The 27,078-nt window shown below is 41.2% G+C and overlaps 1 protein-coding gene and 1 long non-coding RNA gene across 12 annotated transcripts in view; one reads left to right on the top strand and one right to left on the bottom strand.

Annotated features, from left to right (window-relative positions):
* The first annotated feature begins 1,588 nt into the window (after positions 1-1,588).
* LOC146543928 (uncharacterized) lies at positions 1,589-22,636 on the top strand. Its single transcript, XR_014884369.1, has 3 exons — positions 1,589-1,714; positions 5,303-5,377; positions 22,589-22,636. It is a non-coding gene; the product is annotated as an uncharacterized LOC146543928 (long non-coding RNA).
* Positions 1,798-27,078, bottom strand: part of MAP2 (microtubule associated protein 2) — a 191,981-nt gene continuing 166,700 nt past the window's right edge. For 6 of the 11 annotated variants that reach the window (XM_085228129.1, XM_085228134.1, XM_085228135.1 and 3 more), the window contains 8 exons: positions 26,790-26,851; positions 22,797-22,982; positions 21,233-21,386; positions 18,942-19,285; positions 8,685-8,777; positions 7,204-7,285; positions 6,590-6,702; positions 1,798-5,911 (listed from right to left, as the gene is read on the bottom strand). In XM_085228129.1, coding sequence (XP_085084255.1) covers positions 5,696-5,911; positions 6,590-6,702; positions 7,204-7,285; positions 8,685-8,777; positions 18,942-19,285; positions 21,233-21,386; positions 22,797-22,982; positions 26,790-26,851 — 1,250 coding nt within the window. In that variant the 3' untranslated portion in view covers positions 1,798-5,695. The remainder of the gene's footprint in view (positions 5,912-6,589; positions 6,703-7,203; positions 7,286-8,684; positions 8,778-18,941; positions 19,286-21,232; positions 21,387-22,796; positions 22,983-26,789; positions 26,852-27,078) is intronic. The other 5 variants (XM_085228133.1, XM_085228136.1, XM_085228137.1 and 2 more) reach the window with 5 other exon arrangements.

Here is a 27,078-nt window from a genome sequence, read left to right as displayed (position 1 = left end):
CATCACATCAACAGAGAGCAGCTGCCTGAAAGAAAACTGGGCGGACAGGAAAAAGCTAGAGTCAGGCAGAAGCAACATTAAGCAGAATGAAAAGCGAAAGACCTTAATTTGATTTTCCTAAAATCTAAAATTTTTGCTCAGGGAAAACCACTTCTATAACAGCTACCTCAAGCTTGCGTATCGCTTCTCAGATCAGTGCCAGCTAATATAAATGCACAAGACAGGAGAACAAAGACACAGAAAAGATCAGAATCGGGATCTCAAATGAAGAAGAAGGTGTTAAAGGATACCATCAATAGCTGCCTCCTCCTATCATTCCTGAGCCTGGAGTCTCCTTCTGCCTGGTCTCTGGAGCCCTGAGTCTCCATCTCAGACCAATGGACAGGGCTGCTGCATTCTCATCTGAAGACTCAACCCAGCTCTACCTGCATCCCAGAGATGCACACATACACGCAAGACACCAGCACAGCCAGCCATAGAGACTGTTGCAGACAAAACACTTCTTTCACACATTCACACGCCAAAATCCTCACCCAGACCTGAGGTCTCCTACTCACACCCCAGCTGCTGGCCCTGTGCTCACTCTCAACCCTCTCACCTGCAGTTAGCACTTAATGATTGCACCACCCACACGTGAATGCATACACAGAGCGAGGTTATGCAGCAGGTAGTTAAGAACTCCTGATTTGTTTTTGAAAATAAATTATTAAAAAAAAAACACACAAACAAAGAAGAAATGAATACAAAAGAAGCCCAAACACAAGTTCAAGCAGACGAATCCACCACCTTTTTCTAGAGAAAAACAGTGGGACTCTCCTGTTCCATTCCAGAGGGGCAGACCCTCTGTGCACCAGCAAACACTGCAGCAGGATTTCTGAGCTACCAGCATTCTGTAACCATGGCTGATAACGGTTTGATCGACAGCTCCTACTCAGCACAGAGCTCCAGCACAACACTTGTTGGTAGATCACAAAACACCACCCACGGTGCAGTGAGGCACAAGCAGTGTCACAAATACCATCTCTTCCTCGCTCCCCGGGAAAGGAGGAAGTGGGTTCTTACCACCTGTCCTCCACTACCGCTCCAGCTGTAAATGCTTAAAGCTTTTTGTTCTCCATCTCTCAATCCTTCCACTCGCTGCAGCCCCGCCTTGCTCCTAGTAGTACTAATGGGGCCCCGCTTCCGTCACGGCCCCGCGGGAGCGACGTACCTCCAACAGCCCCGCAACTGCGGGATTTTCCCCCGATCCCCTTCAAATTCCCCCGCCCGCTGCTCCCGTTACCTTTGGTCCACTCGAAGCACCACGTTGCGGGGGACCGGCCGCGTACATCCCTCACTCGCGGCCAGGCGAGCCCCTCACGGCGGGAGCAGCACACTGCACCTTCCCGCCAGATCTTCCCTCACAGCACCGTCACCTCGCGGCCTCCGGAGGCGCGAGGCAGCCCGCAGGCGCGCGGCGGGCGCTGCTTTGCCGCTGCGGGGCACTGGGGGGGAAAAGGCGGGAGCGGCGTCCCGTCGGAGCAGCGGCACGAGGGAGACCCGGCGCTTCGTCGGGAGGGCTGAATTGCTCCACGCACGGTGGGACCCGCTAGCTGAGAGAATTTATTCACACAACACTGGAAAATCTTGCTGTGCTATGAGTAAAACGTGATATTTTGTCAATACTGGGACTCAAGAGTGCTCTGACGGAACCGACTGCCCAAAATGGCAGCAGGTATGTGGTGCAAGGTTACTGAATGGCTACTGAATGAGTGCACCCAGCGCTGCATCACAAACAGTGCAAACCAACACGAGCCATTAGATGACAAGCGATTTTATTTTGCAAAACAATCACTATACAGCAACAAATACAATTGCAAATTGGATTGAAAAACATGAACTACCTACCACCAGCCATTCAAGAAATGCCTCTTTTTATGGTAACAGGCTCTAGAATTATCAGAAAAAACACAGGTTTGTAACAGCAGACTGCATTCCTTGAAATCCCAGCATACAGCATGTTCATTCGTTGGCTTTTTCTCTTTGCTAAAGTTGAAGTGGCTTTTATATGCTTGATTTTTCCAAGTGTGAAACTCATTTACTTTCCTGCAGTGGGAATTGCTTGAGTTGCAGCGGGAATTGCTTTAGCGGTCTGACGAGCAATGAACTCTACACACCTAGGCTAGACTACCTGCTTCGGCTCTCATAGCGAACGTCATCAACTCTTCAAGGCGTTTGCCTTTGAAGGGATATGAGTACTTGGGTTTGGAACGGTATTTGGTCCAGCATGGCAAAAACTGCTGCTCAGTGTGGTAGCACACACAGGCTGCCTTCAGACTCCCCTTGGGTCATGTAGATAGGCAAGCGTCTCTTTGTAAGCAGCCACGATGAGGTTACTACTGTACCTTAGCATAGCACTGAATGGATGATACCATTTACTGCTGTACAGTGAAAATATACATGGCCCTAACAGGCACAAAATTATCCTCATCGGTATTAGTTTTTTCCCTTATTGGTGCTGGACAGAGGTTTGCTCACTTTGGATTTCTTTCTGCTTGTGGTTACACAGAAACAGGAGTCTGCGGATGGGGCAGAAGCCCATTTGTTTTGTCTCTATCGAGTTACAGATTATTAATTTGGGGCTCTCCCCTAGCCATCCCGTCTTTTGCTGTTCCATTTATCTGGATTATCTCTGCTTTGTTACAAAGTCGGGTCTCAGACACCCAGTGTACCTGCTGGCTGAACATGCCTGTGGAAAAGAAACAAAGGATGCGGTTTCCAGGAAGCTGGCTCTGTCTTGTTTAAGTGGGCATTACGTATTTACAAAACAGTTTCTTCCTTTAAAAACCAACCCTCTTCTCAATCAATTAAGATTAATATGAACTTTTTCAGTGAACATCTAGAGTCATGTAACAACTTTTTCTTTCTTTTTTTTTTTTTTTTTAACAGCACAAACTCTTAATTTCTTTTACCTTCATCTAAGTCCACAGCGTTCTAGGATTCTCTCTATGGAGGAATGATTACAATTACAAAGGCCTTTGCTTGAGTCAAGACAAGAAAGCTCATTTTAATGCATGAAATAAATGTCTTGGTGCATTACACCACTCTAACTTCGTACTCGTAGGTGGATTAACTAAACATCATTACCTAGAATATGTCAATTGTAAAAGCAGAATTAAAAAAAAAAACACCTCAAGTAACACTGTTCTCACTAGCTGGTGTTCAGCTTCAGAGAAGCTGAGGTTCGGTAGTACCATAGACTCTCCCACATTTGCAAAAGGCGTAAAAAAAACCACACTGCAAGGCTCATTTACATCAATTGTGTGATCGGAGCAATGTGATGTAGATACTGTTTTAGTAGTTTTTGTGTTTTTTTTCTTTCTGTCGTTTGCTTTCCTGGAAAAAAAATGGGAAGAGGCTTTTAATGCATCTCTCTTGACATTGTTTCCATGTGAATTCATACGATTACACAAGAGTATAACAAATACAAGGCAGAAATCAGAACCCATTTAGCATGGTTCCAAGCTCACTGTCCTTTGTATAAAACAACTGACTTACCAACAGTATTAGGAATTTTATAGTGTGATAAAGCTTTTTGCAGTGCTGAAATGTTGTGTGTTGGGCTAACATTTCCAGTAAAATTTATAGAGTTTTCATAATTTTGTTTTGTCTTTATACTATGTGACAGCTTAGCCAAAATCCTCATTTGGTCCATTGAAGATTTACTGTCAAGTAACCGTGCATTTGCAACCTGAATCATGTGGAATCCTGTGCTATTAATTATTAGAATCCTCCTTCACAGACAGAAGAATGTTCTCTAGAGTCTTTTTGGTTCAAAACCCAACACACACACGCACACATAGAAATTAAGGAGCAAAAAGAACAGATAAAAAGCTTCCAGCACACAATGTTAACCTAATACATGTATCAAGTATAGCTCAACTGACAGTGCAAAGTTTAGTTAAGAGATTTCAAAAGGAAAAAGATCAATCTGCAAGAATGTAAACTGGTCATTTCGTAATGTCTACTGTACATATAGCATCAGCAGATTATGATCTGCCGATGAGTAATACTCCCATATTACCTTCAGTGTTCTCTTAGTGTCCATAAGACAGTGTTGGAGCTCTTGCAGGTAACTCCGTTAGATTGGATGTTTATATATCTCTGCCCTTTTTATGCACACTTTTTCTTATACTTTTTATTAGTCAATATAATCCCACTTTGCTCAGATTTTAAGATGCCCTATTTATTAATCACTACAGCAACCCAGTGTAGGGAGCTCAATTTATTTACTCGTGTACTATAATTTACAGGCATCTCTTGTAATTTTTATCACTGTTATCTGAGTGCCTGAGCGTATACATAAGATATCACTGAAGGAGTGGAAACGACACCTTAATACTTTTTTCGTTTCAACTTTAGCAAAAGAAAAACAAAATAAATAAATCTAACATTTGCTGTTACTACAGGAGTTTAAAAAAAAAAAAAAAAAGCCAAACCCAAACTATTTTGGATTTTAAAAAAATCCAGAATCCAAACCCATCCATCTTTGGAGACCGTTTTACAACCTTCTGGACCCCACAAAAATCATATCTTTGTGAAGAAAGGGAGGGAGGAGGGAAGGAATCCTTTTTCTAGCATCACAGAAGAGACTTGCATCTGGCACTAAAACAGGGTCACGGCTTTTAGTTGTTACAGAAAGCAACTTCATGCTAAAAGTTTTCATCTTTTTTTTAATGTATTTTAATGAATAGGGAAAAAAAACCCTGCTAACATCTACTTTTACATACCTAAAATTGCAACACCAAAGGGTGCAAGAGACACAGATACTGTGAATAAAGTAGAATATTCAAGTATATGAAGAGGGCGTCTCACAAATGGCCACAGAGAAATATATATCTATAATACTGTATCAAACAGACGGAAAGGATGTGAAACTGATGGTGACTACACAAATCTAGCCGCTTAACCAACTTCCTAATCAGACACAAGTCCACTGGGGTGGAAGTGCTTGCTTTCAACAGCTTTTTTACGTCACTTCCCCAAGCATGATTCAATGTTTTCAACTAGCAGTTTTAGTTATTAGTTAAATAATTTATTGGCTTTATCAGCTATACACCCGACATAATTATCCAGGTCCAAAAAAATGTTAATAACTTAATTCAACTTTTGTTCTACTCATTTATACAAAATATGACTTTTTTTTTTATTAATTAAACTTGAATTTCTCTACATGCCCCTTCCTTCTGGTAAGCAGACTCTTAATTAACCTGTAATAACTTACAATGGGCAGTTTTTCATTTTTTTCCCCATCTATCAACAGAACAGTGAAATGAGCAACTTGGGATATTAACAAGGCTCTTCAGAAAGAGATGGATGGCCTTCAGGCACATGAAAGGTAAAAATGCATTTTATTGTAGTACGGTACTCCATGCAAGACAGAGCAGAGCAACAATAATTGTCCAATGTAACATACTGCAGTTGTATACCCATATAAAGCCAGTGTCTTCCTGTTGTAAATGGAGATCAGGCCAATTTCTGCATCTATTAATATTTATCTGTTTGTTTGTTTGTTAACTGTATGGTAACTACAAGTCTTGGGATGTGACTTAGTTTTAGACATGGTAAAAATGAATGTAACACCTGCTCTGAGCCCATTCCTGCCAAGAGCTCATGCCTAAATATTATTACTTCATACAACGCAAAATGAGCAAATTCATAAGCCCTGCTTGGCGAGGGCTGCCGTGACATCTTCAGCGAGGGTAGCAAGCTGCGGTGATTCAAGCAGGTTGATGCTTCCAGAGGATGAGACATTGCTGAGTCTGCGTGGTGAAGCCACGCTGGACCTGCCTGGTGACTGCGTGATGATCTCAGCCCCGTGATCGACACGGGCTTTAGCGTGCTCTCTGAAGTTTAGTTTCTGGCTGTCAATCTGTTGCAGGAAAGCAGAGTTTAACACACGATATATTTAACAAATTTTCTCATTATACATCTTTGCCTCTCCTTTTTTTGTTGTTTTTTAACAACTCGTAGAAGGACTGAAGCTTCTTTTGTTCCTAGAAGGATTGAAACTGAAGATTTTCTCTTTTTTTTTAACGCACGCGTTACATCCTCTCTTTATATTTTTGTCTCTGATGAATGCCTGAACTAGCAGGAGCACAGTTACTAGCTGTATGAAGCTAGTAGGCATTTTATGTGATTTGTTTCTGAAATCTCTATTTTCAAATGCTTGTGGGAATGTCTTACTTTCAAGATTTTTCCTCCTGTTTCACATAGCAGTCCCAATCCTTTATGATAGCCACACTACAAGTTTATTGTATCATGCCTATGCCATGCAGTGATTCCAAACAAGGTTGTTTTTAGATGGAAAGCCAGGGCACAAACTACAGGAGGTTCCTCTGCAAGGTTCACATTAATCTTAGATGGGGATGTGAGCCTGATCATTCCAAATTTCACAGGGAGCAAGTGGTACCTGAACGGGTTTGATGCAGAACGAAATGATATTTCCTACTCAACTTAGAGCCATCACTGCATTCACAGCTCTAGAAATTCAAGAAGAATTTGGGCTGAAGGCTCACTGGTAGCATTTCCCCGAGGGCTGTCCCCTTACCTTGACATTACCACCGCCAGGTACGTGGTGAGCATTTTCAAGTGAACCAACTTTAGCCTGAGCTTTCTCTTTGAAATCCAGTTTCACGCTCTCAATTTTCACACGTCCACCTCCTACACAAGAAAAGGAAACAAGGAGCGGAATGGCTCAGGAGAAGGTCTGACACAATGCAAATATGCACATTCAGATTACTTCCCTTTTAGTTGAGTTCTAATGATTTTAGAGATGCACAGAATAACACTCTGCATGTTCAGTAAAACACAAAACCTTTAACACACATACTCAAACTGTAAGCATGTGCTACAGTCTGCTTGATTTAAGCAGACATTTAAATACTTTGCTAACTTCAGCATGCATATCGGTGTTTTATCAAACTGGCATTTTGCACAAGCAGCATCCTTCCATACAACTTTTTATCTCATCTCTAAACAAGGTGGTTCCACACATCTATGTCTTTACACATTTAATGAACTAAGAATAGTGTTTCTATTACCCAAGTTTATTTACTCTCTCTAGAACTATGAAAGAGGATTGTATCATCCATGACTTCCCCTTCACGTACAAGTCTTTCCTTTTTCCCACATCCCAGAAATTGTAGGAAGTTCTACCGATACCTGGCTTGTGGTGAATGTTCTTGAGCGAACCACACTTGGAAGTCACATGACTCAAGTCAATTTTCTTCGTTACAATCTGTACCTGTTAAAAGCACACACACAGAAATTACAAAGGTGAAAAGAATAAAATAAATAAAAAGACAAGCCTTGCAGAGGAAGAGCCCAAACCTCCACAAACCACTGGAAAAGGAGAGACGGTTAGTAAAAAACAGACCATGCCACGAATGAGGAAATGCTGAATTAATACAGCAAGCTTCCTTTTCACCTAGGGAAAATGACAGAGCTGAGTTAAGCTTTTTCTGTTAGGAAAATGAAGACGAGAATGAAGCAGATCAGTTTGTGGGTTCTTTCTGAAATGTTCCTGAGCCTCCCTAAAGGGGAGTTTTTGAACGTGCATCCTGGCAAGTAGGACTATTTCCATGACTGCTTTTTTCTTGGCCATCTGTTTCATATTTTTTGCCATCTAAACATGGTATGCATTTTAGCTCAATCTGCTACACAGATGCTGGTGAATCTACAAATGCAACTCCTGCAGCTGCACCTCAGCTGGTGCACAGTCACCAGTGGCAGCAGCACTGCACTGCTCAGCCAGGCAGAAGCACAGGCACCCTCATCCCTTCTGCATCCCCTGCGTTGCCATGGCTGCACTGAGCCCAGCTCAGGAACAGCTACAGACACAATCCTGCTTTGTCCCCAGCAGGAAGCCGCAGCCCTTCCAGGCTGGGCCAAGCAATGCACACAGAAGCTCCAAGCTGACTGCAATGCCTCTGCTTTTCTTTTGTCGCCAGCAGTGACTTAAGCCAGCAATGGTGGCCATAGTGAATCTGGTTACTTCCCACTGCAGAGGACCTGATGTGTGCATGCCACAAACTCATCTGAGGAGCAATTGTTTCCACCAGATGCGTCACTTCCTTATGCTGTTCCAATATGGCTGCTGGAACCAACTGACGTCTGATCAAACCCTGAGCAACCTCAGCTGTTTGTACCGGAAACTGTGGCATTAGCACACATACACCAGTTGATTACACCCTCTCTCTGAGCTTTCTTTGTCCTTATTTTCTTTGTATTTTTTTTTCTCTCTGAAAAACGTAGAGAATTGAGAAGGTTAGCTGAGGATGCCCAGCTGTGAGCTGGAGTCCCTGTCTGGAAATGATTTTCTCAGGCCACTCCCATGAAAAGCACTAAAACATTTTGGCTCACACTGGACTGTTAGTATCCCTAACTAGTGTTTATAGAGATGACCTGTCTTTCTCATTTTCTTTTCCTGACCAAGTCCTGGAATTGCGTTGTGCTCTGTGAAGAAAGATCAGAAGACCACCACTGCGTACACAGGGCTCACACAACTATTAGACTAAACTCACATGTGAGTTATTAGCAAGAAGGAAAAGAGTGCTCAGAGGAAGGAAGACAGAGGGAGTTGGCTGTGCAAGGTGGGTCATTACAGTGGAGATGCCTGCTTACAGGGTGTCTGTGCTACTTACATTTCCTCCCCCTGCAGAATGTTTGATGTTATCTCTGGAACCACACCGGGACTGAATATCGCTAAAATCGATCTTCTTGTTTAAAATCCTAACCTAAAAGGAATCGAAGGTAACTTACTACATAAAATACAGACACTCCATCGGGGTGCAGGACAAGGGAGCCAGAGTAATTTTGTCTCCTGCTGTGACTCCTTCTGTACTGAAGTGTGATAAAGTTAATTGCACCAATCTCTACACTTAGTATGTTACCACAGCACAAATAAACACAGTATGTTGCTCTTTTTCTACCTCATGAGTTGGTGGTGAAATGCAAAGGGGGATCCTTCAATAATGGGAAATATGAGAGGCAGCTTTTCCCCGAAAAGCTCAAAGAATTCCTTAGTTTCTCAGATGGGAGTTCTTGGAAAGCCTGTGCTAGACTCTTTAAAGCAATGGCCAGTGTTTCTGCTGAACTGGCCACAAGGGGAAGATGGAAACACTCTTCTCAGTTCAGCACTCCAGCCTTTCATGCAGCAATCTGTGATCCAGCCAGTTCAGACAACAGTTGAAATCCTGAGGTATTTCACCCCTCCTGCAACATAGTCGTAACAGTGGCTACATTCATATAACAGACTGCTGATCACAGGGTGTCCTTTTAAAGGTGACTGACAGCTCTTGATAAATAGATTAAACTGCAGTCAAAGCTAAGTGCCGTGCCTCTCTATTTAGGCAATAAAAAGGTACGGTGCAGAGGTGGCCTCTTGCTTCATCTCACGACTCCAGAAACACCAAGCAGCTGCACACCAGCTGAAGTGCTCAATGGGAGGCAGGAAGAACCCTGTGCAGTTTGTGCTTCCCAGTGTCAGTTCCCCAAACTATCCCAGACTTTCTGTTAAATCTGAAACAAATGACTAATTTCCTCTGTGTCTCACCTCCCTGAACTAAGAAAAGCTAATCTGACCACCTTACCAGAATATCAGATTTTGCAGCTCTTGGCCCTTGCAGCAAGAATAACGCCACACTTAGATACCAAGAAGAAATTTTTAGGGGGCCACTTCGTAGCTAATGCAAAGGATTTCTTCATGGCAAGCTGTTTTGTGGGTCCCCTTCATTACACATAAAGTAAATACTGTAGCAATCAAACCACTGGAATGGTAAGTGCTTCCTTGCTTAAATTGGTAAAAATCTGCAGTGATGGTATGCTGAGCAGTAAGGGTGATGGGAGCATTACAAAACACAACTAGTGGGTCACCTTCATCCCCTCAGAAGGGCATCTTCGCTAGGCAAGCTGATAGTTCTGTCTTTCTCCTGTCTGCTTAATCCATGCAAGTAAACCGATGTACACTGAAAAATGAAAGGAAATGCCTTTGGAGTTTTAGGCTTGTACTTTATCTCAATATACTATATGTTTAAAAAAATGTACCCCAGTACTATACAAGACAGGTGTCACATCAGTTACTGAAACACACATCAGATGTGCGGTCAGATCTGGTTCCCAGAGAGCTTCAGGCCAGCCAGGACTGGGTAAAATAGAAAGCCTCCCTAGCACTTTCTGAGCACATCTATCTCAGCAATGGGTCAGCAGCACCTCTCAGCAATGGCCACAGGGATGCACTTGCTCTGAAAAATGCTGACTTTGGTCATGACAAGACCTCACTGCTGTGGACTGGGGGCCTGTAGCTTAAAAGTGAAGCCAAAGCAAGGTTATAAGTTGAGAGAGTGCCTGTAACAAAGCACTTAAAGTTTGATTTGCACCCAAATATTTGACAGGTTATGTGTGTCGTGAACCCAGCTAAGCAGGTATGTAAAGGAACAATCAACACAATTATCCTTTCTGTGGATGAAATGTGCCTCTGTGTAGCAGGGTCAGCAGGAACTTTATGTATGATTTATGTCCCGTGCTGAAGTGAGATGAGTGAGGCAGACATGCTGTGCTGGTCACCTGGCACAGGTGGAAAGTACGCTGATCCAGGTTTTCCCTAATTATCTCTTTCTCCCTTTCCTGGAATACATCAGTATCCCTGTCCATGTTTAAGTCATGACCATCCTCAATAACTAAGCATTCTATGAACTAATGAAGCCTTGTTTTCTGCAGATTAATGCCTTATACCATTTAATCCATTAATTTGTATTTTTAAGCAATGCCTACCCCCTCCTGCCAGCAATACCCACCTAGCCTTCTCCCAGGTGGGTTAGTCTACGCAAATACGAGCCAATGTCTCTGACTGTGGAGCAGGGACTGTTATCACTGCTGTTTCCCCAGTAACAGTGCTGAGACTCTGTTTAGAATCTAATCAATAACTATCATCCCATCTTGGAGGGACAGCAGGTGTTTCTAACCTCTGCTCCCCTGCCAGCACTGGTTGAAACTGGCCAACAAGTTTACAAATGAATTGAGGATAGCTAAGATTGCCAGCCAGACAGCATGACTCCATGATCTTCGTTTCCTTTGGGAAATCAGACTGTAAACATCAGAGGGAAAGTACCAGAGGGGGACAGGCACCATTTAGGCTAAAGAGAATCTTTGGCTTTCAAACAAAAAGGATAAACAGGCTGAATTATTTGAAGCTGGAATTCAGAAGGAAATGTGTAGCTATCAAAGCAGGAAGGCTCTGAAACTGCTTCCCAAGGGAACAGAGCTACAAAAAGAAAATGGTAAACTTTTATAATGGCACTTAAAAGGAATTAAATGATGCATCTGTCTGTGACAGAGACAGCACAAATACCATGACTCACCAGGAAGGTCTCCATGTTCCCAAATATGTACGGACATCTTGTGTGGGGGTGGAGGTGTGGTAGGAATGCATGTATATGAACTTTCATTCTATATTCTAATATGCGTGCACAGTAAATGAAAGATCAAGCCTGCTCATGCTCTCGTTCAGGGAAGGGAACACCGTTGTAATCTGTGTCAGAAAATTGAATGCTTTCTCTTCACACTCCCTAAACATCCCAATAGGCTAATCTCCTTACAGACTCCCTCATAACACTTGCATGGACACGCCAGTCTGAGATGTGTAAATTCAATTCTATCAAACCGATGCTGGGTTGCCAAGCCATGCTGCACAGGCTCTGGAAGGTAGTATTTTGGTTTGTCATTTCTCATATCCAGGTAAAGTGAAACCACAGTGGAAAACTTAAGCCTTACAGACAATGCTGAGTTATTCCACAAAACCACATTGCCCAACAATCAATCTGGCTTCTGTCTGAAGTCCTGGCAGACTGGCAGACCTTCTCCCACTCTATCTTCTGATGACATCTCCAAGTGGTCCAGGAGCAAAGCCCAGGGCAGATAATGCTGTCTAGCACACAGCATAGCCTTACAGACACCAACTGCTTCTAGACAGTCCCCAGAAGGAATTGGCCACTGCGTTCCAGTGCCTTCTGTGCTGTTTGAATGTTGTCCAACAAAGTATCAGGAGATGCGAGGCATTTATGGATAGCTGCAAGGAAAACAAGTGTTGAAGGTATTTTTCATGGAATTCGTTTAGATGAGGCATATATTGACCTCTACTCATAAGGGTGAACACTTCTAGTGGCCTGGCAGATAATTTCAACAGGAAACAGCTGTGGTCTGGTCTGCCCTAGACCAGAAAGGATGTTTCTGGGTGAAGCTGGCTGACATGAGAAGCAACAGGCTGGTAATACCTGTGCATCTTCCAGTGATATATGTGGCTCCCTATGGCTATTCACAGAAAGTGAATTTCAATTTCAAAGTTTCTGTGTACAAAAGTCTCCTCTCAGGGGCCTGGAACAGGCCCTCCTCTGGCAGTAGTATGTCTGTATTCATGGCGAGCAGAAATTTGTAGAAGTACTGAGGCAGAGAAATGCAAGAAAGAATTTAGTTCAGCTGTGCCCCACTGCATCAATGACTGAAAATAGCTTCTGAAAGGGAAAGAATTAAGGTTCATTGCTGCCTATCATAATTCAGTTCAGCTTCCACAGGAACAGGAAAAGCCCCTTCCTAACAAATCAGTGTCTGGGCAGATAATCCATCAACCGCTTTTCTCCTGTGGCTCACTACAATGGTGAGCACCAAAATGAGGATACTCAAAGAACAAAAACTGAGAAGCTGATGAAATTACAGGCTCTGCATATGTTTTTTTCAAGAAGCTGGTGATTAATGTTCTCCCTGCCATGAAATTATGGCCTTTGAGAAGTTCTACCACAAACACTGAGCCTAAAGCATTAAAAAAAAAATCTCTAGCCTGGCTCCACTTGTCACTTGAACATGCTGTGAGGCTGTGATATTGGGAAAAGCTCCCAGACTCCTAACAACTTACCAAAGATGACAGGTTCCTCCTACTTACCACGGCATCACAGTAATTTGACACAGACACATCTCAGGAACTAGACGTTATTTCAGTGTTTGCCCTGCTGGTTAACAAAGGGACTGAATGAAACAAGAACTGGTTGGGCGCAGAAGTGAGGCTAAGGTTAAAATCTGATTAGAATCAAGGAGCAGTTCTCAGTGCTTCAAAAATCTATATGCTGACAAGGACAGATTATACTACAGATTTCATGCTCCTGGCAGAGGCTACAGGTAGAGTAAAGGAAAGGGAAGGGCATTTCTTTGACCTATTAAAGCCCCTAAAGAGGAGGACTGTGCCTCAAATGTTCTACATCTACAAACAGAACCTGAGTTCTCCTGACATTACCAGATACACATACCAGGGAAGAGCCAGCCTACATGCTAGTGAGATTCAAAATAAAGGACTGTACTGACACACAGCATGGACAAAATGATGTACCATCTTCATCTGTGATGAGGAAGGGTGAGGAAGAAGATATGTTAATTCCTGACCTTTGAAAACATAGCCAGAGGCAGACATCAGCCATATAATATTTTGGTCTGAAGAGATAAACTATAAAGCAATTAAAAATTTAACACACATACTTTCAATGAGAAATGTCAGTAAAACAGAAGAGATGCCATGCAATCAACCATGTCTTTAGTACTTGCACAGAATACTGGTGGCTGATTGATGTCTTTCTGTGAAGAACTTAAAAGCTTTGATCTATCTATTTGCAGACCACAGCATGTATCTAATTAATAAGGTGGCCATATTGATCTAAGAATGTCCCTAATTGTAAACGGAAGAAAAGCCATCATTAGCATAACACAAGGGCAAAAAATATTTTCTGCGTGCATCTTGGTTAACTACTAAAATTTAAATTGTGCCCATTGATTAATATCACATACATGTTGCTAATTGTCCCAAGCACAGATTTGTGTTAGATGTTGTTTTCATAGTTATCACATAGAAAAAAAAAAACATTTGTTTCTCTCTCATAAATTAACAACTGATACAGAAACTGGAATTTTCTCTTTAAATCTAACATATAGCAAGGTAAGCCTTGTTCTGGTTGCATGACTGTGATGCAGGAACACTGAGATGTCTTGCATAACTGTGCTGGGAAACAAAGCAAAACAACAACTTTCCATGCTGAAGAGTTTACAGTCAAGGGACAAAAAGTCATTTTAACTGAGTGTTCAAGAAGGAGCAAGATTCAAGACAGATAAAATGTAGCAACTGTTCTGTAATCATACTCCTCACTAAATCTGGGCAAATGATGAACCGGATGGCAAAAGAAACTGACTCATATGCACCAAGTAAAAAAAAAATCCTGGGAGCAAAATTAATTCTGCTAAAATTAGCAGAATATCCAGGATCCCATAGACTGCTGCGTCAGTACTGCCCTAAACTGAAAAAAACAAACAAACAAACAAAAAAAAACCAAAAAACAAACAAACAAAAAAAACAACCCACAAACAAATCCAAAGCAAAACAGATTTTTCTAAACCACAGAGTTCAGTCCTTAATTTTTAGAAGGAACAGTTGCTAATAATTGAAGGGATGCTAATAATTTCAAGTAACAAGCCATCAAGCATCAAAGTTTTCAAATCAGTTCCACAGCCTTAAGGAATCATTTTTGAGTTTTAATGCCTGGGTTCTCTTTACTCCAGCATAATGGAGAAAATTACGTTGTTCAGTTCAAGTTGAAAAAAACACCTTGTGTTATTTTTTCATGCAAGCCAATTTTCCCAAAGCTCACCAGATTTGTCCCCTAGCATCTCTTTTCCAAATCCAAATTTTCCAGATAAAAAAACAAGGTTTTTATCCTTTCCTTTTCTGTTCCTTCCTATCTAGCAAAATAAATTCTTTTTTCACTTTACCGTGCAAGAGAGAACACTATGGTATGACTAAATAGCTTGGATCCAGACTGTGCATTGCCTGAACATTTTTCCAATAAGAACCACCTTCTCCATTTTATTGCCAAAATCTAGACAACTCAGAGCTCTGCTGAAAATGCCGGCCATGCTGAACTTGCCAATGGAATGACTCAGGCTGTTAGAGAAATCTGTGTCCTAGTACCTTCAACCTACTCCAGAAAATAGTACAGATACTCCCTTTAATCTCCCCAAAAACCTTTAAGGAGCAATTCATTCTCCAACATGGCTGAGGTATTTCATTTTAATGTGTCATCCTACTCCCTACAAGGTGCCTGGCTGTTACTATAGTTAGTGATAATTTAGACCTTATTTAATACATTCCAGACTGTACAGCTCCATGTGCTTTTATGGGGCTATGTTGATTGACAACTACTGAAAGTTCTTGTTCATGGTTGAAATTTTATATATACCTCTCAAAATTAAGTTAAAAGAAATCTTAAGTTAAAAGAAATCTAAGTTGGCTCAATCCTCCTTGGTTGCTGGCCTGTAATGCTTTATTAATACCCTGCCCGGTCCATAATGAAGAGTTAATTGCACTTTTGTATGCTGCTGTGTACAAACAGCATGCATAGATATAATTTGAAGATGACAAAAAGTCTGAACAGAAAAAAAAGCAAAACCAAAGTCTTGGCATGTGAAACAGATTTCCAGCCCTTCCCCCAGTTCTCCCCATGTTTCCCTTGGGCTGTCTGAGAAATAACAGATGCAAATGGGTTGCTTTTGAAAGCATAGCGTTTCCTCCACAGCTGATGCAGTGCTAAAACCCATCTGAAGCCCAGCAGACATACCCATGAGCAAGTTGACTCTGAGCTTTGCCAAGAATGATAACATTTCACCATACTTTACTATAAAGAGAAAACCAGATAACCATCTCCTGGCTACAACACCAATGGAGAAGCCCCCATTTTTCCAGACTACAGAATAGCAATTAAACATATCTCAAGCCATCTATTCTTATTGGGAGCATAATGCCAAGCAGTGTTTGCTTGTTTCTCCCACTAGAAATGTGCTTTTTTTTTTTTCTTCTTTTTTTTCTTTTCTGTAAGGTGGAGTAGTTTCTCTCCTTTCCTTTCTTTCTGTAGCTGGCAAGTCAAAGCTGAATTCAAGTCAAACTGCTAGCTGATGAGATTTTGATGAAATTCCAGGCTGAAGCACTGCATTTCTTGATTTATATAGCGTTCAAACCTCCCCTGCTGCTTCAGTTCTGCACCTCAGCCTCTGGTGGTTTCACAGCGCGGCTGCTTTCTCTAGGACAGCTGTGAGCTAAGAAAAGACCTTGTGCTAGGTTAAGATACGCCTCTGGTAAAAGCATAGTCTGTCTCCAAATGACACTGCTGGGCTGCATATCTGTATTTCTTTAGTGATTTGCATGTCATGTTTATGTGCTTAACTTGCTCAGATGTATGTTGGCTTTTTGTCTGCTAGTTTTTCCTGTGGTTACTGCTATCAGCACTTTCAGTTCAGGTTATAAAAACTGAGCAGCTTTCTGTTTGTTCCATGTATCATCACTAAAAGCAGATAGTAGATAACAGCTCATTTCAGCCAGCGCACTATTTGCCACCAGACATTAAAAGAAGTGAGAAGACAGAAGGAAATTAAATTAGCTTCTATATGTTCCTCAAACAGACCCTATAAAATTCAATTGCATGTACTGGCAAAGAATTAATCCTGAAACCTCTTGTCTAGACTGAACAATGATGGCATAAGGGAGACATAAAGAAAAAAGTCATTGGCTCTCCCTTTGCCCAACCCACAGTTCAGTGGCCTGAGATCACAGGGAATTAAAAAATTCTTTCAGTTCTGTGACCGTGTGTGCAGGCAGAAGATTTCACCTGTGATCCCCCAAAATGTGAAATACCAAAAACTGGGACATTCTTCGCTATCCAGAAAAGACCGTACAACTCCAGAGAACTGCCAAGCTGTCCAGGTGTTTACAATTAAATACAATTCACTGCGGTCCTTTAGTCTTGCACTGCTCTGGTGGTCCACAGAGACTAAAAGGGAGGAGGACAGGCTAATATGGTTGTGGTTTTGAGCCCCCATGTCCAGCAGCTGAACTTGCTGCAAAGCATACTAATCCAGAAGCACTATCTGACGTTGTCCTCCAGACCCCTCTGCAGCTTGACTATCTGCTATGCAGCATGTCAGATGGGAGCAGGACTTCCATGCAAAATAACTACACAGATGCTTAGCGAAACAAAGGCAGAAGAACCTACGCGGAGGCATTATCTTCTTGACTTTATCTAAGTAAGTGGCTACTGTCCAAATCCCAGAAAACGTTGAATATGTTGACTTACTTCCTTACAGGATCCACACTTAAAAGATAACTTACTGTTTAATATATGAGCCTGCTTTTTTCTCTGGAAGACCTGCAGTAAATGTAGTATAGCAGTACTTAGTTTTATTTCAGTTTCTTTATTTTTTTGGATGCGGCATTAGGCAACCTCACTGTTGTGTATGTTCCACAATGTATTCCAAAACTCAGATATTTATAGAAGCATCTGATCCGGAAATACTGTGCAACCCAGCTTTCTAGAATGCCTTACTTTCTGGACAGCTGAATGGGGGAGTGTGTTTATCACACACGTCCTGTCCCTGCAGGTAGCTGAGAGGTGGACCTGCCCAGATAGCACCCAGATTGCCAGTGCTGTAACTCAGCAGTCTCAGGGAAGTAAAAGAGAGCTGAGGACACAGGGTGTTTTTGTGGTGGGGTTGTTCCCACAATCAATATAAAATGCACAAAAACTTTTTAGAAAAAGTTTATCCACAAAATTTTTTACAGCCATAAAAGTGAGTTTTCTGCATTTTTAGCATAAGTTTTGATAGTTTATGTTATTTTTCCTCCTTCTCATTCAGCCTCTTTGTTTCTAAATGAAATAGGATTTATTTTAGGTTGTAAATGGGTTTATAGCCATTTAAACATTAATAAAATGACTGCTTCATCCTGTAAGCTAGAACAAATGTTCTTCCCAGCAGAAAGCTTGATTTATTGAACAGAATTTTGTGTTTTAATGCCATGCATGATAGCAATTCTGCACTGCTCAAAAATGAGAGAAGGCTATTCTAGCTGTGCCCATCGCTCTGTTTGGTAGATATTCTTCAGGAGAAGGCATAAACATCATAACATAGGAAAATTTACAGTATTCTCTGTCTCTCTTCAGTCTCCTGCTTACCTGAAAAGTCTACATGTTTACTGTCCTTTTCAACATTCAGTAAGTTCTGTCTGTAGTAACAAGGGATTTTGTTATCTTACAGACATGATCAATCTTCAGCTGATAGCAATCTTTATGATCATGTGCTTCAGGGTGTAATAACTATGCAAAGTATGAAACATTCTCTCATTTTTCAACTTTTAATTGCATCAAAACATCTCTGAATTCATATGCTTTCAGACAGTAAGAACAGAAAATCTTGATTTAGCTTCTTATGCATTCATCTTTTCTTCATGTATATGCCTTCTCCAGCTTATATAAGACCTGAGCCTGCTTATTCCAACCCTGAAGTAGTTGGAATGAACAGTTAAGTTGTGCTCTCCCATCATCTTTAATTTGGGGTGGATTTACCAGGTTGGAGGCTGCAATTCATTTACATCATTCAACACAATGTTTAAATCATGCAAAATGACACAGGGAAAGGTCATGGTGCTGTGCAATCCTGCTAAAATCTATCTAGGTTGAATTTGAACTTGCCTGAATTAAAGCTAACTTCCTTAATTGTGCAAAAGTGCTGTTGAAGACTAAGGAAGCAAAAACTGGTGAGGGTCACACTGAAATGTATCTGTGGCACAGAGTGCAAACTCTTGTTGGAAACTTCTCCCCTGATCTCAGTGAGGTACTGTTACAGTTTTGTGTAGATAATTTTCTGAGATAATTTTCTGAATACAGTCCTGACCACTGCAATTTAACATCACTTAAGCAACCAACGTAGATGGCAGTGACAACAGAAGTAGCATTTGAAAGAAACCTTCAAATGGCTGCTGCCATATCAACACAAAAGGTGAGATTAAATCACATATAGATGAAAATATAGACTGAAATCCTTACCTGCCCCCCTTTAGGCTGGTATTTGATGTTATCTGTTGATCCGATTTTGGACCTGACATTCTTGAGGTCAGGTAGAGGCTGGTTAATAACTCGCAGCTGCTTCGGAGTTGCTGGAGACTTAGGAGGAGTGCGAATTATGGCAACTTTTTTCTCAGTAGGTACCAGTATGGCAGATTTTGGGGTTCCAGGAGTATGTGGGGTTCTGGAGTAGCTGGGTGTCCCTGGAGTGCCTGGTGTACGGGAAGAATAGCTTGGTGGTGTCCCTGGAGTAATGGCAGTGGAGCCAGGAGTAGTGGGAGTAGAAGTTCCACTTTTTCCTGTTCTGCTACGAATTGGTTCTGATCCTACATCCAAGAAAAAGACATAATTACATCCTAGAAATACAAGCTCTTCTTCCTTCCGTGCTTCCCAAATCTACAACCCTGTCTGCCACACAAGACAGAGCTCTGAGATGGCTGTCAGCTGGAGCTGTAACAGCAGACTGGGTGTCTGTCTCAGCGTCTCCTTTGCTAATCAACCCTGCTGGAGTTACCTTGTCACGTGTGGCTGAGCTGACAAATCACCCACGCAGTGACTGAGCTCTCCACCTTGCAGTACAGATGTGCTGCCCGCAGTGCCTATGCTTCCTGCAGAGCTCGTTATAAAAGGCACAATATCAACACACCAATTTCCCTCTTAGGAACAGAACTGAAGCACCATCTGAATCCAACCTTCAGGGCCTGATCTGACTGTCTGACTCACCAGTAAGAATGTTGTCATCAGTTTCAATAGATTTGAGATTAAACTAGGGTTGTGAAAACTCTGTAATCTTGAAACTCGAGGCTCTGAATGCCTGGCTGCTTCTGTTCACATAAAACTTGTGGTAGTCTAGCCTCTTCAGCTGAATCCTAGGCAAGTACTCAGCTGATGAACAAGCTCTGTTGTGTGGACAGGCAGATGTCCCTCATGTTCAATTGCTATTTTTCAGTAGTAAAGTGAAAAAAGCAATTACAGAAGACAAACTTGATTAAAAATCACAGTCTAGCAAATCTGCATGCAAGTTAAAAAATAAACAAATACCGTAACATTTTGTAGCAGCTTCATTCCCTTGTTAATGGCATTACTTGTCCTTTTCATTGAGGGCAAGAATTAGGTTGGTAGTGGGACTGCACTTTCTGCTGCCACCTTTACATGTAACTCTCAAGGGCAAATGAACACAAGCTGAGACATCTTCATAAGCTGCTTAAAGCAAGGCTTTGCTATGACTACCCAGGAAGAGAAAGATCAAGCAACCCCCAAAGCCTGGGAACCCCAAGACTGAATGGGTACCTATGTGTTTCACCTTTAAAATGATCAGAAATTACAAATCAAGTGGACCTCTCTAGAGAAGTGAGATTAATCAAAATTGCATTAGATTCTTTAAACACTCTGTTTATTTAGTGTTGATGGAGTGTTTATTTAGTGTTGATGCACTGCTGCTCCTAGTGTCCAGGAAAAACTCTTTGCAGTGCATGACTCATCTGATAGATCAAGCATACTCCACTTTCACTTCCAGTTTCCCTGAATGGTTTCTTTCTTTTCCCAACCAATCCTAACTTCTTAATATACTGAATGAGATGGAAAGGAAATTCTTCTTTTTTCCAGCTCTTGGTATTTTTGTTTTTCATTCTTCAGTACTCCAACCACATTGGCAAAAACCAGATAACTTCTCGCTCCTAGTCAGCAAAATGAGCTGCTGTGCCAGGCAGAGGTCACTTCATATAGAGGGCCTCTGTTTTAGGGCATCACTCAAGAATTTCAAAGGGCTTTTTTTTTTTTTTTTAAATTGAATTTAATTATCTATTTCCTTAGGCTGCCTTATAAAGGGAAGAAATTGATTTCTAAAGCCAGAGGAATGCCTACTGAAAAGCAGGGAATCACATCCAGTTTCTGAGGCCTACATTGAAAGCAAATCTAGGGAAAAGTTTTGGAGTATTTGGTATTTATTTTTTTGCCTTGGAGTTTCTTTCAGTCTGTGAATTGATAGAATGAGTCCTCACAAAAGGACCTTGCTATCCTAATTTCCCCCCGTGAGTCACCTACTATCTAACTTCTCCTCTCATTTGAGGGTGCTTTTGCCCTAGGACTAGAGTAGAACACAGGAAGATCACTGCTATGAAACAACAAATTAATGATCTTAACTATTAGATTCACTTTTCCAAGATCTCTTGGAATATTTTGTACTGCCCTGTTTAGGTTGTCTCATTTTTGCCATGGCAGACACCCACAGCAGTAGGAAAGGGCTAATATGCAAAAAAAAAAAAACAACATACGGGTGGTCCGTCGTACTGAAGAGGAGAGGGATGTTGTGAGGGAGAGAGAGTTCTCCTCTCTGTCTCGATCTCCTGATACAGCTCTTCGAGGAGGAAGGATGGAAGAAGGTCTTGGTAAAGAGGAGCGCTTTTCAGGACTCTTGCTTACTCCATCCTAATAGCAGCAAAATAAAAAAGGAAGGTTTAGTTTTCCAAACATCACGCTCTGGATTGTAATCTCTCTCAACCTATACGCAAAGGGGAAGGCTCATCCTACAGACATAGTTTACTGACACAGGAAGCTGTGAAGATCTAGCCACTTCCCATGCTCTGATTAGCTCCTAGGCTTCTTTACTGCATGAAAACACTCACTAGGAGAGGGCTGGCTTTGGTGCCCAGGGTGGACAGAACTTTGTTCTCGGGGAGAGAGCTCCCTCCGAGTTCCCCAAATGTGGCAGTTTGCTAATCTCACTGTAGCTATGGCTTCTTCAAGATAAACCCTCCCTTTGCAGCAGACAAAACCTTTCTCTTCCTATGGATTTGACTGAGCATGTATCAATGGCTGATTTTACTCCTACTGAAATTAAAGCTGTATTTCTCAGTGACTGCAGAGGATGTTAGCGGAGTACTGGATTGTGAACTAATTCCTCTGTACTAATTCCTCTGAAGCCGTCATAAATATCATTTTCAACAACACAAAAGCTTCTGAGCTACTTAAGACAGATGCAGATACTCCTAGATCTAAACATGGACAGGTTCCATGTCTGGTTGTTAATAAGGAATAAGGCTTGGTTGGTGTATTTTTTTTTACTACAAATCAGAAGTAGAAGAACACTTATGCTGTTCAGGTGTCAAATTTTCATGGGAATTCACCTGCAATGTAACTGCAATATAGGTGCACTGCACACCATATTATTAGTTGATGTATGATTTGACGATGATTAAATGTAACGATGGTCCCAAACATTATGAGACACACTATGCATGGTGAAAACATCTTTTATACGACATAGGAGTCACCAACTCAGCATCAGTTAGATTTGCAGTGCAAGTGAAAAGTAAAATGGTGAAGCTAGAATGAACTGCAACTTCTTCAGCATGGTCCCACATACAAAGAATTTGGCTTCTGCCCTTGTTAAAGGTGATAAGAACGGCACCCTCCTCCACGGGGACTGAATTTGTTTTCAGAGAGTATTAACTGGTCGAAAATTCCTTTTTTAAAACTTTTCCTGCAGGATAAATGAGTACTGCTGTGTTTGCCACTTACCCAAGTGCAAAATGGGTATAACTTCTTAGCAGTCAATAAAATAGCATCCATACCCATAGAAAGAAGATATGTCCTGCTAATTATTTATTTTGCTTGTGTTTCCTCTGCAGAAGTTGCTTTGTATGTATCCACTTTGTAGCACAAATCTCGTAACCTGGTAATCAATTCTTCTGCCACTGGGTGTAACTGATTCCAGGTAAACTTCACAATTTAATTATATAAAAATAATTACTCAGACACAGTGGGGAGAGAATGTGATCCACATAATTTACCTACACATCTCCAAGCTAACTCTCTCTACCAACTCTGCTACCTTACCTTAGCATCTGATTTTGAGTAGGACAAGCAGTCTCTTGGGCCTGCTGAGGAGGGCCGTACATAATAACTGTCTGTATCGAGAAAAATGGCCCTTTTAGTAGTTAATGAGCAAGCTGAGCTGGGTCTTGGAGGAAGCAATGACTTTGCTCTAGACTTTGAGGCAGGAATCTTTGACAAAGAAGTAGTCTAGTCACAAGAAAACAAAAGAAAACACAACATGAAGCTGGACAAAAGAAAAACACATGCAACATGGACCAAAATAAAATGCCAAGCAATGAATTATTTTCCTAGTTCCTATTTGTCTAGTAATGGTGATTATGCAGTTCTGACAGGCAAAGTTTTAGATCTCTGTTGTTTCACTGAAACCATCTGTGTCTGGAGAGATTTACTGATTCTTGAGGGTGCCTTTTTGTGCAAATGCTATTTTTGCCATGTGTTAATAAACGAGAACTTGTACCAGGCATGGCACTTAGCTGGTACAGCTGCTGGCCGGCTTCATTAGAAACAAGTGCAAAACTACAGGCACATCATGACACCCTGGCCTTTTAAAAGTAACTTGTGCATTTGTAATATAGCCCTCCAGGCTACACTCAAGAATAAAACAGTGGGAATCTTGAAAACAAAATTACACCAGTATTCCCAAGATGTCAGAAGAATCTAACGGCAGTGCTTCTTATGCCACTGCATACACACAAAGATCCTGAATGTAAACCTGTATTGACAATGTGGAGTTCTGGGATGATGAAAGCTTTCTGTGCTTGGAAGGCTGACAAGATGCATCATCGTGATCAGATACTGCTCTAATTCTTAATAATGCTAATATTCCATTGAAAGAACAATTAGACATTAATTGGGTAGACAGCAAATTCTCTGTTGATGCTTAGGAGCAGCTAGCTGCTCCACCAAAAGAAACTCCCTCAAAAGAGAATAGGGTTATTTGTCCAGGCAACACTTTTCTTTCTTCTAAAACTGATACTACAAAGAACAATCGCAAGGCTGTTATCTTGGCAATGGAGTCCTGATTCTATCTGTATTCGCAGAAGCGTGAAGTTACTCATCAGAGCAGTCCCCCTGGAATTTGGTAGAGAACTACGCCAAGAAAAATTTCGCATTTGATCTAAGTCAGTCATCTAGACTTACTCAACGTTCAGAAAAAGTGCATGAATTACTCCTCAAGTTGCTTTATTTATTCTTTTTGTTTTGTTTTAGAAAATGAGATGAGAATGGGATGAAACATCCCTTAGAGTTGTTCAGGCCTCTATAAAATGGCATCTAGTTTGGGCTATATATCCAGCCTACGGAAAACGGAAGCTGGGATGCTGAATGTCATCCATAATGTGTATGCACTAATCCACGTGATTAAGAGTTTCAGAACTGCATAATTCCAGTCCTACTGCACAGCTTTGAGGACTTCAAAGCTGTGGATATCACCATCCACATCCAGTAACTCTATTAACCAAGATCAGAAATCAGATCAAAGGATGGGAGTGCTTTCCTTGAAAGAATGTATTACTAGAATGAACTTTGCAAAATATTTATCTATTAATATTGAAAATAATTATTTTAAACAGAATCTGAACACATAGTGTTTCTGTCACAACAAGAGCTTCTTCAGGCTTTAACTGATTTGTAACAATTCAGTTTATATGTACATCCACTCGAGAAAATTTGGTCTCTTATTTATATGAACACTAAGGTTTTTATTGATGTGAAAGCACAGTTGTCTTGGGTGGTTCCAAAAAGCAGACATGTGAGTACTTTCCACCAGATTTTCTGAATTTGGGATATAACTAAGCAGGCCCAAATGTTAATTCAGTCATTTCCAAATTTTCTCAAGTTGATGATCATGCAACAAGACCCCAACAAGACTGAAAAATCCTTTTAGATTTACATACTAGACTCCATCCTTTTCACTCATACTGAATAGTGTCCTCCATGAATTTGTGCATCTAATGAGGATACTGAAGTTGGACAAGACCGAGATCTTTCAATAGGACATCTGGGGAAAACATGTGATCCTCAACTAATACATTACTCTGAGCTTACTACAGTCTGGATCCCCTCACTGTTACTTAGCAGGCAAGGCACTTTTTAGCATCAGCAATAGTAGCCCAATCTGGTCCAAATGGATTTTGGCGAGATGCTCAAGACTGTTAGAGCAAGCAAAGAAATCAAATACTTCAGTCCCTGCCTGTGCTTTACACGAGAGCTATTCTCATTACTCTAGCAATACATTACCTTTAACAACTGCTATAATTCATACTGCAGGACATGCCAGCTGTCCACAGGAAAAAGACCTATGTAACCCTGTTCAAGACCCAGTAAATCAGGGATTGCTGAAGCAATTTATTTCAGAGGCCATCCTAAGGCATGGTATCTCACAAACATGGGTATACAGCTCCTTCCAGCAGATGGAACTGTGTAGCCTTTCCTGAATTTCTTATGCCAAGGAGTATGAGAAGTGCAGTTTGAAGTCGGATAACAAACTGACTGGGTTGGACGATCCAACATTACCAGTGGAGAAGAAAAAGCTGCACCTGAACAATAAAGAAGCTGAAAATCAGGAAGAAAGAACAACAATAAAAAAGGAGAGGACAAGGCATAAAACAGAAAACATCCAGAAGAGTGAAGATGGTAATCAGAGTAGGGAAGCAATAGGGAGAGAAGGTAAGCAGGGACTAAACTTCTGATCTTTGCCACAGAGTAAAAGACAGGGATAAGAAAGATGTCCAGAAAGCAGATCATTTCAGAGAATGGTTTTGCTGTGCTTGTCCTTAAAGCCCTCGAAGAAAACAGACGAGTCTGAAAATGTGCTAGTATTGACTTCTTTTGAATAAGTGTTTATCATCCCCCTGAGAAAAGAGATTAACTGTTGACTAAGACTAAAAACCTATCTAGAAATTTCATATAGAACAAGTAAAGAAGTTCTAGCAGTTTCCCAGTCATAAGCTGAAATGAGTCAGGCTTCTAAAATCACATGAAATCCAAGACTGGAATTTAGTCATGGATTCTAAATTTCACCACTCCTTCATATCCTCAAATCAGTTATGCTGCTATCATCAGTAATCATTTCTTACGACGTTAATAAACAACATGTAGCACTTCTAAGACAGCTTCCCAAAGAACTGACAATCTGGTTAGATAGGTGAAACAAATGAGCCATGGAATATATTAGGAAATATAAGATAATCCTAAGGAACTGATGCATTGTGAATGATGGCAAACAATGACAAAGGTTTGTGCTGCAGATGTAAGTTAGCATGTGCCAGTGTTGTGTAAAAAAGATTTGCATAAGGGATAGTGAAAGAAGGCTGGTTTCCTGGGGATTTTAGAGTGGTGGGACAAGAGCATAGGGTCAGCATGGGAGCAGGAAGAGAGGCACTGAACAGACAACAAGTAAATGCAGAAAGCAGTACAGGCTGCAGAGCAGCTGAAGACAGGACACGTAATTGTCAGGTTAAAACACATAAATTAGCAGTCCACAACATAGTCAAGTAGAAAGCTCTTGTTCACATACAAAATGCTACTGGTCAATCATTTATACATAGGTACGACTGTCACAAAATGCACAGATAAGTTAACAGTATGTCAGAATACATCTAGTGAGTCCTGGACGAGGGTTTCTGCCTAGGCAACAATCAAGCAAGGTGTCTCAGTATATTGAGTTGGGTATTGTGGAAAGGTTCAAGGGACACAGATTATCCCAGAGGATGACCTGGCTCAAAGTGCTGAACAGGATTCAATCCCTGCAGTTTGCAGCCTGTGTGCCTTTCTAAGTCTGCAAATTGTCATCATCTACTATCTCAGACTGTAATTCAGAGCTAGTTGGTACTGTTATCCAGGAAAGGTGATTTTAATTACCCTTTTAAATGAATAATGAACATGGAAAACAATTTCTAAATGGAAAAAATGAAGTACTGAATTAACACAAAATGATCTGAAATGAGCACAAAGGAGGATTATTAAGAAAGACAATAAGATGATTTTACTCACTGAGAGTTTTTCCTTTGCTTGTTTAAATACACCAGGAGCCTGGTTTGTTTCACCAACTGCTGCTGAGAGACCCAAAGAAAGACTTGATGGTTAAAAATAACAGTAATAATAAGCATTTCCACTTAGCATACTTGTTAGAACGCTCATATACCTTGGAACTACAATGCAAAGCAATTATCTTGTGAATATGTCTCAGTGAACTGTATGCAGAAACGTGCTCATCCTAAAAATGTCTTATATTCATTGTACTTGAGGTAAAACTGTACTTCACATATGTCAAAGAAATCCG

This window comes from Meleagris gallopavo, chromosome 7 (genome assembly GCF_905368555.1).
Source record: "Meleagris gallopavo chromosome 7, MGAL_WU_HG_1.1, whole genome shotgun sequence".
NCBI lineage: Eukaryota > Metazoa > Chordata > Aves > Galliformes > Phasianidae > Meleagris > Meleagris gallopavo.
This window is presented reverse-complemented; position numbering and strand designations above follow the sequence as displayed.